Genomic DNA, 13,084 nt, shown 5'->3' on the forward strand with positions numbered 1-13,084 from the left:
AGGTCATTGACAAAGAAACAAATGTCAAACCGAATGCAGAGGCGGGTGACACATGGAAACTGATTCAGTTTGGTTTATAAAACAAATAAAATAGACAATACGATTAGAATGAGACTGTTACACCAGTTCAATCAATCCACTGATTACCTTTTTTACCTCAAACTAACGCAAACTAACCTCAAACCAACTTAAACTTTGTGAACTACTACAGACAACTACTAGTGCTTATACTGAATATTACAGTCTGATCCAAACCTACAGACTTTTTAAGCGTGTTTTTTACTGTAACAACAAGAATGTCAACAAGACATGTTTTATAGTTTGAGAATACTATACTGGGATGACAAAATTAAATGCAAATAGACAAACAGTGAGACATTTAGATTTTCCCAGAAAGTGATATGATGACGTGCCCTCAAACACAAAACTATAATGTAACAGACAGCCACAGCACTGAAATAAGTGAAGTGTCTACAAAAACAAATTATGTTCATATTTAGTCAGCTGTATGATAACTTTTCCAAATAACTCATCCAAACACATTAAAGATGCCATAGAATAAAAACTATACCTAAGCATAGATTAATAATAAGAGTTCTGTACATGGTCATGACATATCGTGAGCCTCAAACACGTTTGTTTTCTCATTTTTATGTAAATCTTGTGCACGCAAAAGACTGCTGGAAAACAGGCCAGTCGCAACATAACAACGACTGTGACGTCACAGTCGAGATGTATGCCCCCAACATTAAATTAATAACAAAGTTCTTAAAATGTTTACTAATGTGAGCTACTGAAATGAGCCTCAGAGCAGAGCCAATCAGAGCAGAGATCAACATTATTATTCATGACCCTTCCATATAGGGCAAAAACAGACCATTTAATTCAAAGGACAAATCTTTTGATTTTAAGGGTTGTAAATGACATGTAAAAATGTTTCTGGATCATTTTTGCACTTAATAAAGTTACATGCCCTCTATTTAAATATCAAAGAACAACTTACAATACTATTTCAATGCATTCTTTGGCACCTTTAAAAATGTAATAATCACATTTTATCCATGTTAAATGTCTTATTAGTAGTTTTTTACATAGGTATTGTTATTATTACATGTTACTGTGCATTCAGACCGCCACTGGCGAGAGCGTCAATAAAAGCTCTGGCTGCCCTGACAACGACGCTAAAGAAAAGTTGTAGTGGACGCTCTGACGCTCGAATGCATTCTCTGAACTCCTCTCAGGCGGAGGTTTCCGCCTTCCGATTGGTTGCCGGTGAACATTTCCGCCTTCCGATTGGTTGCCGCCGAACCGCGTCATATCTCATTACCATAAAGTTGAGCTGATTTCAACTATCCTCGACGCTCACGCTGTACATGACGCGCCGCGCCGCTGCTCGCCGCCGGCTCTCATTGAAAATGAATGACTTCCGGCCACTTTGACGCTCTCGCCGGTGGCGGTCTGAATGCACAGTTATTCATTTGGTAGTTTTCTTTTATTAAACGTATCTGTCTATTTTGCATGAGTTTTCTGATAAATTGTAGTGTTGTGTAATAGCCACATGATGCAGATAAAAAAAATATATAATTTTTGTAAGTAAGTGTTTTATTTAGATTTTTTTATTTTAAAATGATTTTCTTTGACATTTTATGATTATTTGTTACTTTGTTTATTCATTGTTTTTCATCACTTAACCAACCCCCTGCAATTCCCCCACGAATCACCAGGGGTTCGCAAATTCCCTCTTTATTCCTTACGGCTTACGCCATTCCAGCATCTATGGCTATATTCATGGCAAGAACTGGTTAATCCACATACAAGTTGATCCACACAAATTAATTCATATACACAAATTGGGGAATTTACTTGCATGTTTTTGGCCTGTGGGAGGAAACCCAGAGTAAACCCCACTGACACAGGGAGAACATGCAAACTTCAGAAAGGCCACCTTTGGGCTCGAAACGGGGACCTTCTTGATGTGATGCAACAGTGCTACCCACTGAGACACCCGAAAACCCAGATTAAATCGTGGTTTGTCAGTGGTAATCAATATGCAAAACATTATTATTATTATAAAAAAACCAATGGCTAATTTTCTTCATTTCAATCTTCAACATGACCTTACTCAGTCAATATTAAAGATATCAAGGTAATGTTTTCACAGTCCATGTTCTTTACATTATGTATAGGATAATTGTTTGTAGAAAACAGTAAATCACAAAAAATGACTTTAGCTGGTTTTTCATTAGCAGGGTCTTGTATTTTTATCACAAAAACATCACATCAAATCTTATTTTTTTTTGTCTCTGATATATAAGAAATAATAGTGGAATGTATGTAGCAATGAACTGAAGCCATTCCAAACTGTTTCTGTCTTTTTTATATGGATATAGTTGAGTATCATAAGCATGAATCTATGTGATGGATCCAGTCATCCTTATTGAAGTCTCATTTACAAAATTACAAGTCTGATTAAAGGGCTACTTCACCCAAAAATGAAAATTGTTAATTTACTCACCCTCAGGTAATCCAAAATTTAGCTCACATTGTTTATTCAGTTAAAGAAAGAAGATTTTTGGCTGAAACCGTGGTCTTTGGTGATCCTGAGCTAAAGAAACTTCCCTACTGTATACTGAAGAAATAATGTCACCTACATCTGCGATGGCATGAGGGTGAATAAATTAAAAACACACTTATTTTTGGCTGAACCAACACTTTAATAATAACAAAGATCTATATCACAATACAATTTCAAGTTTAAAGCCAAACAAGGGCTAAAACAGCACCACATTACAGTACAGTACATGACAGGGGAGGAATGTAAGGTTACAGTTGGAGCCAAGGATGCTTGAGACATTGAGCTGCTGTGGCTCTCCGCTCTGGTACAAAGTCCAACATTCGTAACAGGAAATCAGAGAATAGTGACGACTCTCGGAGAAGAAAATGATATTTCTCCACAAGCACTTCAAACAGACCCCATGGACGAAGTGCAGCAATTCGCAGCAACTCACCTATAAAAGGAAGAATGTGGGTGAATGAAACACAAAAGCAATAGTGTTTTGTACTATGATAACATTGATTTAAAGCAGGGTTCTCCAACCTTTTTTTGAGCAAGGGTAAAACAATCTGGAGGCTACTTTTTTTATCTAATCTACTCAAAACATTTTGTTTTACTTGTTGATTTTATTTTATTTTACTTGTTGATTTGTCTTATTCTTGTTTAATACGTTAACATACATAAAAGAAGCCAAGCTAATATAAAATGTATGTAATAAATAAATATATTAACTCATTCCCCGCCAGATATTTTTTGAAAAGTTGCCCGCCAGAATTTTTTGTGATTTTTCACAAAAGTTTCACAAAATGCCTTCCAGGAAATTTTCTTCTGAAAATATATAAACATACAAATATATCATATGAATATCTCTGCTTATAAACTAGACTTGCTTAAGCCTAAAAACTTTGTTTACCTTTTACTGCCACGGACCGGAGTGCATGGCAGGCGAAAGTAGTAAAATTTGTGAACAGACATATGTGCTAAATTGGAGAAAAAGTGAGTGGGTCCAATATCATTGGTCTTAAAATAGTGGGTATGTCTTCGCCCACCACATACAATGGTTTCGGACACCCATGCATATACATCTGGGATGACATGAGGATATATAAATAAATGATGATAGATTTTTCATATTTGGCTAAATTATTCCTTTAAGACTCCAATATTGTAACATTGGTTAAACTCACCCTTGCGGTCAAAATATTCAGAGGAGTGTTTGCCAGACAGAGCCACGGATGCTGGGATCTTTCCCAAGAGCTCAATAATATGAGCCAGATGATCTACAAATCATAGCCGCTGTCAATACCTCAAATCTTCACTTTATCTCCAAATCGCAATGTTCAGAATTGCTTATAAAAGGCTTACCTTCCTCTAAGGAGAAATTCTGCCCTGCTTTGGGTTCAAATAAGGAATCGCCGGTAACAAGCTCAAATGCCTGTTAGGAAAAACATTTTGCAAGTGTAACTGTACAACATGGAGTGCTAAAACTCTTGATCAAATTCCAATAAGTATATTTTTCATAACTAAAAATTTACCAAGCAAGCGGTGCTCCAGATGTCTGCTGGAGGGCCGTAGTCAGAACCCAGAAGAACCTCCAGTGAACGATACTGTCTGGTCTGGATCTCCTGGCTGAAGTGTTTATACTGCAACCGATACAAAATCAAATAAAGATATAGTTTAATACAACTTAAACAAATTTAGTCTGAACAGTCTGAGAAATACATCTCACCACCCAACATGAGCTTCCAAGGTCTGCGATCTTCACCCTGAGGTTCTCCAAAGCTCCAGGATTCACAGATGCTCCTGTTTTTGCATAACTGTTACATTCATTGATCACTTCAATTTATTTACGGTTTAAGGTTTTCTTACCAGGAATCTGGAGTATTGCAGCTTTAATGTCCGAGGAGTATGTTGACAGAGCGCCCCCTGCAGTGTGAGGTGAGGATTGCGACTCGAGACACAGCAGTATGTTTTCAGGTTTGATGTCTGTGTGAATGATCTTACAGTGGGTGTGAAGATACACCAGCCCTTCAAGCACCTTTGAAGAGATACAGAGTTATTAAAAATTATAGGTGATCTATACTGTATATAACTTAATGATGTTTCAAATAGCATGCATAACTCACCTGAGTGATGACACGTTTGACACAGGTGAGAGAGAGGCCTGGGTTACCAAAACACACTTGCCAACAGCGCAAGTCTGGACCCAGCAACTCCAATACTAAACATATATCTGCTCCAAAAAGTCAAAGTTTAATAATAATTCTCACTTTTATTGTAAGATGTACAGTCTTGTTCAAAATAATAGCAGTACAATGTGACTAACTAGAATAATCAAGGTTTTTAGTATATTTTTTATTGCTACGTGGCAAACAAGTTACCAGTAGGTTCAGTAGATTCTCAGAAAACAAATGAGACCCAGCATTCATGATATGCAGGCTGTGCAATTGGGCAATTAGTTGAATTAGTTGAAAGGGGTGTGTTAAAAAAATAGCAGTGTGGCATTCAATAACTGAGGTCATCAATTTTGTGAAGAAACAGGTGTGAATCAGGTGGCCCCTATTTAAGGATGAAGCCAACACTTGTTGAACATGCATTTGAAAGCTGAGGAAAATGGGTCGTTCAAGACATTGTTCAGAAGAACAGCGTACTTTGATTAAAAAGTTGATTGGAGAGGGGAAAACCTATAAAGAGGTGCAAAAAATGATAGGCTGTTCAGCTAAAATGATCTCCAATGCCTTAAAATGGAGAGCAAAACCAGAGAGACGTGGAAGAAAACGAAAGACAACCATCAAAATGGATAGAAGAATAACCAGAATGGCAAAGGCTCAGCCAATGATCACCTCCAGGATGATCAAAGACAGTCTGGAGTTACCTGTAAGTACTGTGACAGTTAGAAGACGTCTGTGTGAAGCTAATCTATTTTCAAGAATCCCCCGCAAAGTCCCTCTATTAAAAAAAAGGCATGTGCAGAAGAGGTTACAACTTGCCAAAGAACACATCAACTGGCCTAAAGAGAAATGGAGGAACATTTTGTGGACTGATGAGAGTAAAATTGTTCTTTTTGGGTCCAAGGGCCACAGGCAGTTTGTGAGACGACCCCCAAACTCTGAATTCAAGCCACAGTACACAGTGAAGACAGTGAAGCATGGAGGTGCAAGCATCATGATATGGGCATGTTTCTCCTACTATGGTGTTGGGCCTATTTATCGCATACCAGGGATCATGGATCAGTTTGCATATGTTAAAATACTTGAAGAGGTCATGTTGCCCTATGCTGAAGAGGACATGCCCTTGAAATGGTTGTTTCAACAAGACAATGACCCAAAACACACTAGTAAACGGGCAAAGTCTTGGTTCCAAACCAACAAAATTAATGTTATGGAGTGGCCAGCCCAATCTCCAGACCTTAATCCAATTGAGAACTTGTGGGGTGATATCAAAAATGCTGTTTCTGAAGCAAAACCAAGAAATGTGAATGAATTGTGGAATGTTGTTAAAGAATCATGGAGTGGAATAACAGCTGAGAGGTGCCACAAGTTGGTTGACTCCATGCCACACAGATGTCAAGCAGTTTTAAAAAACTGTGGTCATACAACTAAATATTAGTTTAGTGATTCACAGGATTGCTAAATCCCAGAAAAAAAATGTTTGTACAAAATAGTTTTGAGTTTGTACAGTCAAAGGTAGACACTGCTATTTTTTTGAACACACCCCTTTCAACTAATTGCCCAATTGCACAGCCTTAAGAGCGTGCATATCATGAATGCTGGGTCTTGTTTGTTTTCTGAGAATCTACTGAACCTACTGGTAACTTGTTTGCCACGTAGCAATAAAAAATATACTAAAAACCTTGATTATTCTGGTTAGTCACATTGTACTGCTATTATTTTGAACAATACTGTACTTCATAGGACACTATGACATTTAAAAACTGCTATGCATTGGGACATTGGATTTCACTTTCTATATGCAAACAAAGTACTGTAAGTAAGTGGGTTTGCTAATATTACTACCAGAAAATGTTATGCATTTATTGTTTGATTGGTTATTTTATAGTTTTTATATATAGTTTTACATGCATTATAATTACTAATTCTGCAGAATTTAGCTCAACCCTAATCAAACAAGTCTAACAAGCAATCCCATAAGAAAATCACAGAAGAAATCTCTGAGAAATCGGTGAAATTACACGGAGAGCAGCAAATGATAAAAACGTCTCCTGCATCGCAAAAATGTCTCCAACAGAGCTCTCAACAATATCACAAACTGAACTGAGATTTGTCAAGTCTACAATTAAAAGTCAATTATTGAAGATTTCAATTTATCATCAAAATTACAAAAAATATTAACTACTGTAATAAAGATTTGTTGAGTTAACTTAAAAAATAAAGTTCATGCTGCCTTAAAGATGCAGTGTGTAATTTTTAGAAGGATCTCTTGACAGAAATGCAAAATAATATACAAAACTATTATCAGGGGTGTATAAAGACCTTTCATAATGAACCAGTATGTGTTTATTATCTTATAACAAGACCTTTTAATCTACATACACCGAGGGTCCTCTCACATGGAAGTCGCTATTTTGTGCCCCCATTTTTCTACAGAAATGATTATTTTACTAAGTTGTCTCCGACGATGACGTGTTTGTCCGGTGGCGTCTACCGTATCTTCTCTATGTTTCAAAAGCGAGGGGTGAGCAGTAGACTAATGGCGCTTTTCCATTGCGTACCCCACGGTTTAGTTTAGTTTGGGTCGGGTCAGCTCACCTCACTTTGGCGTGGTTAGATTTTCCATCGAGTTTAGTATCACTTCGGAGTGGGAGGGATTATAGGCGTGTCGTTATATTTACGCTGCCTACTGCTGTGACATCATACAAGTGAGAGCGTTGTTGTACATTCCCATACATTCATTTATTTCTCAGTCTGCCACAAAATTAAAATTGGCCACCACAAATAGATGTTTGCACATCGCGTTTATAACTACCTCTGTCTCACATGACAGTTTCTGTTCAAACACCCGACCCGTGGCGTCAGTCGACGGCGCTCCGCTGAGCCTCATTCAAGTTGCATTTAAGCATATATAATGCGGACGTGCACGTCGCGAATGTGCCGCCACAAACTGCAAGTCTGGAAAAAACTGTTATGGTGTCCCGGATTCTCAACCTGTGCATGTTTTTCATCGCTAAAAGGGTGTTTGGAAACTTATAGCAGAGCACAGATAACAACATGTTTGCTCGAGACAGCGCAAGCTAGCAGTAAGCTAAAGCTAATATTTACATTATAGCGATGACGTGACGATTCTCTCAGACCAATCAGTGATCTACAGTGTTTTTGCGTCACGTTTGGTATCACCTTGGGTCGCTTGGAACCCCAACCGAGGTGGTACGAAAAAAAGTATCGGGTACTACGTACTGCACCCAATGGAAAAGCTCCCAAAAGTAAGCTGACCCGACCCAAACTAAACTAAACCGTGGGGTACTATGCAATGGAAAAGCGCCATAAGATGTTGGTTGCAATTTCGCAACCTCACCACTAGATGCCGCTAAAATGTACACACTGCACCTTTAAAATACGGAACCGAGAGAGGTCATTGATATTTTTATTTTTGCTTGCTCGTTTTCTCGTGATGACGACTTAATTTCTCTTGATCTTAACATAACAAAAGTTGTTTTCTCGTTATCCTGATAAAATCCAAATGTCATAATGTAATAACCTGTCAATAATATTTTGTGTATTTTGAAATGGACTGCTGATGCATATGAGTTGGGGTCTTTGCCGTAACCACACGTGTAGCAGTTAAAGTTGGACGGTTTGATGTTCGTGAATTTAGGGACCATCTCTAAAGTAATAATGTTCACGTTTCCATCTTCAATAGAATTTAACAGTTTATTTGAATATATATAAAAAATCTAAATTTGTGCATTCAAGCTGACAACCACATGAACACTGTAAAGTTGGTTTTGTTACTGTTTGTTGACTTTTATTCATTCCATTTAAATGCTAATTAAAGTAGAAACTTGTATATTATGTAGTTACTTTGGAGACGGTCCCTAAATTTACCACTATCAAATTGTCAGTATTACCAAATAAAATCTAATTTGTTTATCCATGCTAATTTAGCAAAATATGCTTTTGCTGTCTACAAACAAAACAATGCGTTCTATTGAGTACACATAAGCTTTAAAGGGGACATTTAACACAACTTTTTTAAGATGTAATATAAATCTTTGGTGTTTCCATCATTTATTATAAAATGTTAAAATTGCCCCTTTGTAGGTGTGAGCAATAATGTGCCATTTTTGGGTGTGTCCTTAAACATGCAAATGAGCTGATCTCTGCTCTTAATGGCAGTGGGGTGGTTGGATAGTGCAGATTAAGGGGCGGTATTATCCCCTTCTGACATCATCACGGGAGACAAATTTCAATGAGCTATTTTTTCACATGCTTGCAGAGAATGGTTTACCAAAACTAAGTTACTGGGTTGATCTTTTTCACATTTTCTAGGTTAATAGAAGCACTGGGGACCCAATTATAGCACTTAAACATGGAAAAAGTCAATGTACCCTTTAATCACATCACAAGAATAACTTTTGTTATCTCGAGATCATAAGAAAATTAAATCGAGATCACAAGAAAACAACTTTTGTTATCCTGAGATAACGAGAAATTAAGTGGTGATAACCAGAAAACAAGCAAGCAAAAATAAATATAGTACACAACCTATTGAACTTAAAAATAGTAGTTTTCACAACATTTTTACACAACTTTTTTAACTAATATTTTAAAGTTAAATTAACAAAATTTTAAGGCAGCACATACTTATTTTTACGCTGAAACAACAAATATTTTGTATAATCTACATAAATTTTACAGCTCTGTACTCTTAGGGGCGGTTTCCCGGACATGGATTAGACTAGTCCTAGACTAAAAAAAATTTAAGAGCTGTCTAAACTGAAAACAACTTGCACTGACATATCTTAAAATACACCTTTGTTTTGCATCAAAATGCACACAAGTAATGTTTTAGTAAAGCATGCTTGTTAAAACTAGTTATATTTTCTAATTAAACTAAGGCCTAGTCCTGGCTTAAGCTAGTCCGTGTCTGGGAAACCACCCTTAAATGTATTTAAACAGAGTCTCATTTGTCTCTGTTTTTATTTCGTCTCAGCAATTTTGGAAACATCTGAGATCTTCTGAGCTATGAAAAAGCAACCTGTGAGCAATAACATTTCCCTAAGAATTACAGACAACAACAACTCTACAGTGGTCCTTTAGGAGCGGATTTAAATATAATGAAAGGATATGAATCCCGTTGACTCCAGCTATCTTAAACTCATCCAGTAACTGCACTATACGTTCTTTAAGAGGGTTGCGGGCTGTGGGACCACTGGCCTAAAGAAAGCAGAAAGTCATTTTGAGACGTACACACATCCAAAAAGAGAGAAACAATCGACTAAAGAACTCACACAGCGCAATAAAGTCACTTCATCTTGACCGGCCTGAGTAAATCCAGCACCGCTTTTTAACACCTTCACTGCCACATGCCTGCCTGACCTGTACAGCCACAAACATTAGCACAGATACACATAAATATTATTAAACAATGAAGCACACAGATACTGATGTGAAAACAGTGGAGGCTATATGTACACAAACATCTTTAACAGTCAGTACCTGAGGTCAATACAAAGCCACACAGTTGAGAAATAACCCCAACCCAGCTTTGACACAACCTTGTATCTTTTATTAAAAACATCTCCCAGCTGGATTGGATGATACCCACCTATAAAAAAAACAGAAAAAGATACCAATAACTTATCGGTACCGTTATGTGTGCTTATTAATTGTTGTATCACTATTACACTGCACTGTAAAAAGTTAAATCAACTTAAAAAGATAACTTAAAAAAATACTTTTTTTCAAGTGAAACTAAAGTGAAATTTTAAGTTGAATAAACTTTTTTGTTCGGAGCCCCTAAGGGGACATTTAGTTTTGCGTGCACACATGAAACTATTGCGTGCACACGTGAAAGTAAAAATTGCACGTGTGCACGCGAAAGTTTCACATGTGCAAGCGATAGTTTTACGTGCGCACACGAAACTAAACTTTTCAAAAAAAATCTGCACATGAAAGTTTCACGTGAACACATGAAACTAAACTTTATATTTTTTTACTCCAATGTCACCTTAGGGGCTCTGTATTTTTGTAAGGAGCCCCTAAGGGGACATGGAGCAAAAATTAAATAAAGTTTCATTTCCTGTGCGCACGTGAAACTACCGAGTTTAGTTTTTTTGAAAGTTTTACGTGCACGCGCGATGGTGAGCACGGGAAACTAAACGTTTAAAAAAAATTTGCACATGAAGGTTTCGCTTGAGCAAATGAAACTAAACTTTAGATTTTTTTACGCTAATGTAAATTTTTTTTAAGTTGATCCAACTTTTCACACTAGTTTCTTATTATTAATTGATTTAGGGTTATGAATCTTTTTGAATAACTGTCAAAAAAAATGGTTACAAGTTGTTACTACACTAAAAAAAATAATTTTTTTGGTCTAAATCATAGATGATGAATCACAGGACAATTCGGGCTCACCATAGCAGTAATCGCTTGAATCTTCTTGATCTTCTTGGCAATCGCTTTCAAGATGTTCACATCTCCTCACTGTTTTCTGCTTAGAGTCCATAACTACATGAGACCTGCCCACATATATAACCACATTAGAGTGACATAAATATTCACACATGCAAAATCAAACATTTGGATGAACAAAAAGGGTCAAATGAGAGATCTACACATTATTAAAGTTGCTTCATAAAATGTTGAAAAATTTCGAATAATTTCGAATTTCCTCTAATAATAGGAAACATATAGTGACATGCTGACGTAAAGGATCACACACAAAAGACTAAATCGGCACTGAGTATTTTTAGAGGATCATAAAACGTCAGTACAGGCGGACACACTGAAGGTCAGATACGACCACACCACATTTAGATCTCAACACTCTCTGCTGTGACAGTTTACACTCTGTCACTACAGCAGGGTCTATGGGAAAATATCCAACATGACCTGAAAATACTTTAAGCCTCTATCTGTCTAGATTGTGGAGGGTGTTATGAGGGGCATATTCCCACAGTAGGTTTTATTGACCTCATTGAGATTTCTAGGTGTTTGTACAGTGAAATGTGAAAAGAAACCGGACCATTGTACTGGGAATAACAGATTTGTAAACCTGACCTCCACAACAAACAAATCTCTTATCAATATATAAAGTTATCAGTATCATGGTGGACTCATACCATGATAAAATGAATATGATAATCATACAGGGCTCTGGTAATATAAACCATTACAATAATGCATTGTTTGGGAAATGTACATTTTAATACTTTTAGCATACACGAACCCGATGAGATTTGAAACTCTTTCCCAAAACTCTTTATCTCTAGTAAGTCATAATACATAATAAATTTAACAATCATACTTCATGTGAAAGGTTTTATATCTGCCAACACCGATCATCTGGAAAAAGATCCTGAAGATCGAGTGACCACAGACATGCAAATATAACCAAACCTTTTTGATCTCGCTCATGTAATCCTTTCATAGACAAAATGAAACAGATTTTCTCTTGTCACCTATCATGCAAACTATTCCATAAAGTGGGTTTGGCAATATTTTTATAGTAAATTTAATGCATGCATTGTAATGATTGGTGTTTATAAAATAGTTTTGCAGATTCTTAATGCATTAAATCTACGTACATATACTGTATGAAGTTGGGCAAATTCCTAGTCCTATATTCGTTCAAAAGCACATAACTTGTTAAAAATATATATTTTTATGCTTAACACACATGCAGGCAGAACTGACAATTTTGGCGACAGCTTTTATATTTAAATATCCATAAACATGTACTGTATGTTGACTTAGTAACTAGTTGTACTCACGATTTGGAGCAGATCTGATATCCTACATTTGTTTGCATGATTTCATCAGAAGTAAGAAGCTGCTGGTAGATGCTCTTTTGTCTTGGCTTTAGGCTTCTGGGTTTATGCTGCAGGGGATTTCCTCTATAAATTTTCTCTCTCTCTCTCTCTCTCTCTCTCTCTCTTTCTCTCTCGCTCTCATACACACACATAGAGATGAGAGATATTCTGAGGGCACAGGTGTCCTGCTCATTTTAACTGAAGCATAAACAAACCAAACTCATGACACTACATAACAATAAAGAAAACACATAAAGCACAAAAAGTTAAAATTGTAAATATACTTTAAAATATACCAAAATGGCTAGAATAATATGCTGAAATATATTTTGGACTATGTTTACAGAAATGTATTTTTTCCAATATATTTTCTGGCAATTTTTTGTATGTTTTGAAATATTTAAGCATTTATATTGGAAGAAAAACTTGGAAAAAGTACAATTTAATTTATATATATAAAAAATCCAAGGCAGATGACCAGTTTAATGTTATATAGCCATGCCCATGTTTGGCTTTTTATAATACTTTTTTGAAATACA

General features: G+C 36.4%; 1 protein-coding gene across 1 annotated transcript; it reads right to left on the reverse strand.

Moving 5' to 3' along the window:
• Positions 1-1,753: 1,753 nt before the first annotated feature.
• Positions 1,754-12,629, reverse strand: LOC135775757 (SRSF protein kinase 3). Its single transcript, XM_065286222.1, has 12 exons — positions 12,507-12,629; positions 11,149-11,252; positions 10,231-10,339; positions 10,023-10,110; positions 9,857-9,948; positions 4,681-4,783; positions 4,424-4,592; positions 4,284-4,357; positions 4,090-4,197; positions 3,920-3,989; positions 3,742-3,834; positions 1,754-3,008 (listed from the first exon to the last, which is right to left on the reverse strand). Exons 1-12 carry the CDS (start codon positions 12,542-12,544, stop codon positions 2,824-2,826), a joined length of 1,233 nt encoding a protein of 410 aa, XP_065142294.1. The 5' UTR covers positions 12,545-12,629; the 3' UTR covers positions 1,754-2,823.
• Between the last annotated feature and the right edge of the window lie 455 nt (positions 12,630-13,084).

Source organism: Paramisgurnus dabryanus, chromosome 21 (genome assembly GCF_030506205.2).
Source record: "Paramisgurnus dabryanus chromosome 21, PD_genome_1.1, whole genome shotgun sequence".
Lineage (NCBI taxonomy): Eukaryota > Metazoa > Chordata > Actinopteri > Cypriniformes > Cobitidae > Paramisgurnus > Paramisgurnus dabryanus.

Excerpts from the sequence above, each read along its gene's own strand:
- LOC135775757 (XM_065286222.1), bottom strand. The coding sequence starts at position 12,544 with ATGCAAACAAATGTAGGATATCAGATCTGCTCCAAATC. Across the intron at positions 10,340-11,148 it reads TTCAAGCGATTACTGCTATG|GTGGGTATCATCCAATCCAG; the intron begins GTGAGCCCGAAT and ends TTTTTTTTATAG. Across the intron at positions 9,949-10,022 it reads AAGTGACTTTATTGCGCTGT|GCCAGTGGTCCCACAGCCCG; the intron begins GTGAGTTCTTTA and ends TGCTTTCTTTAG.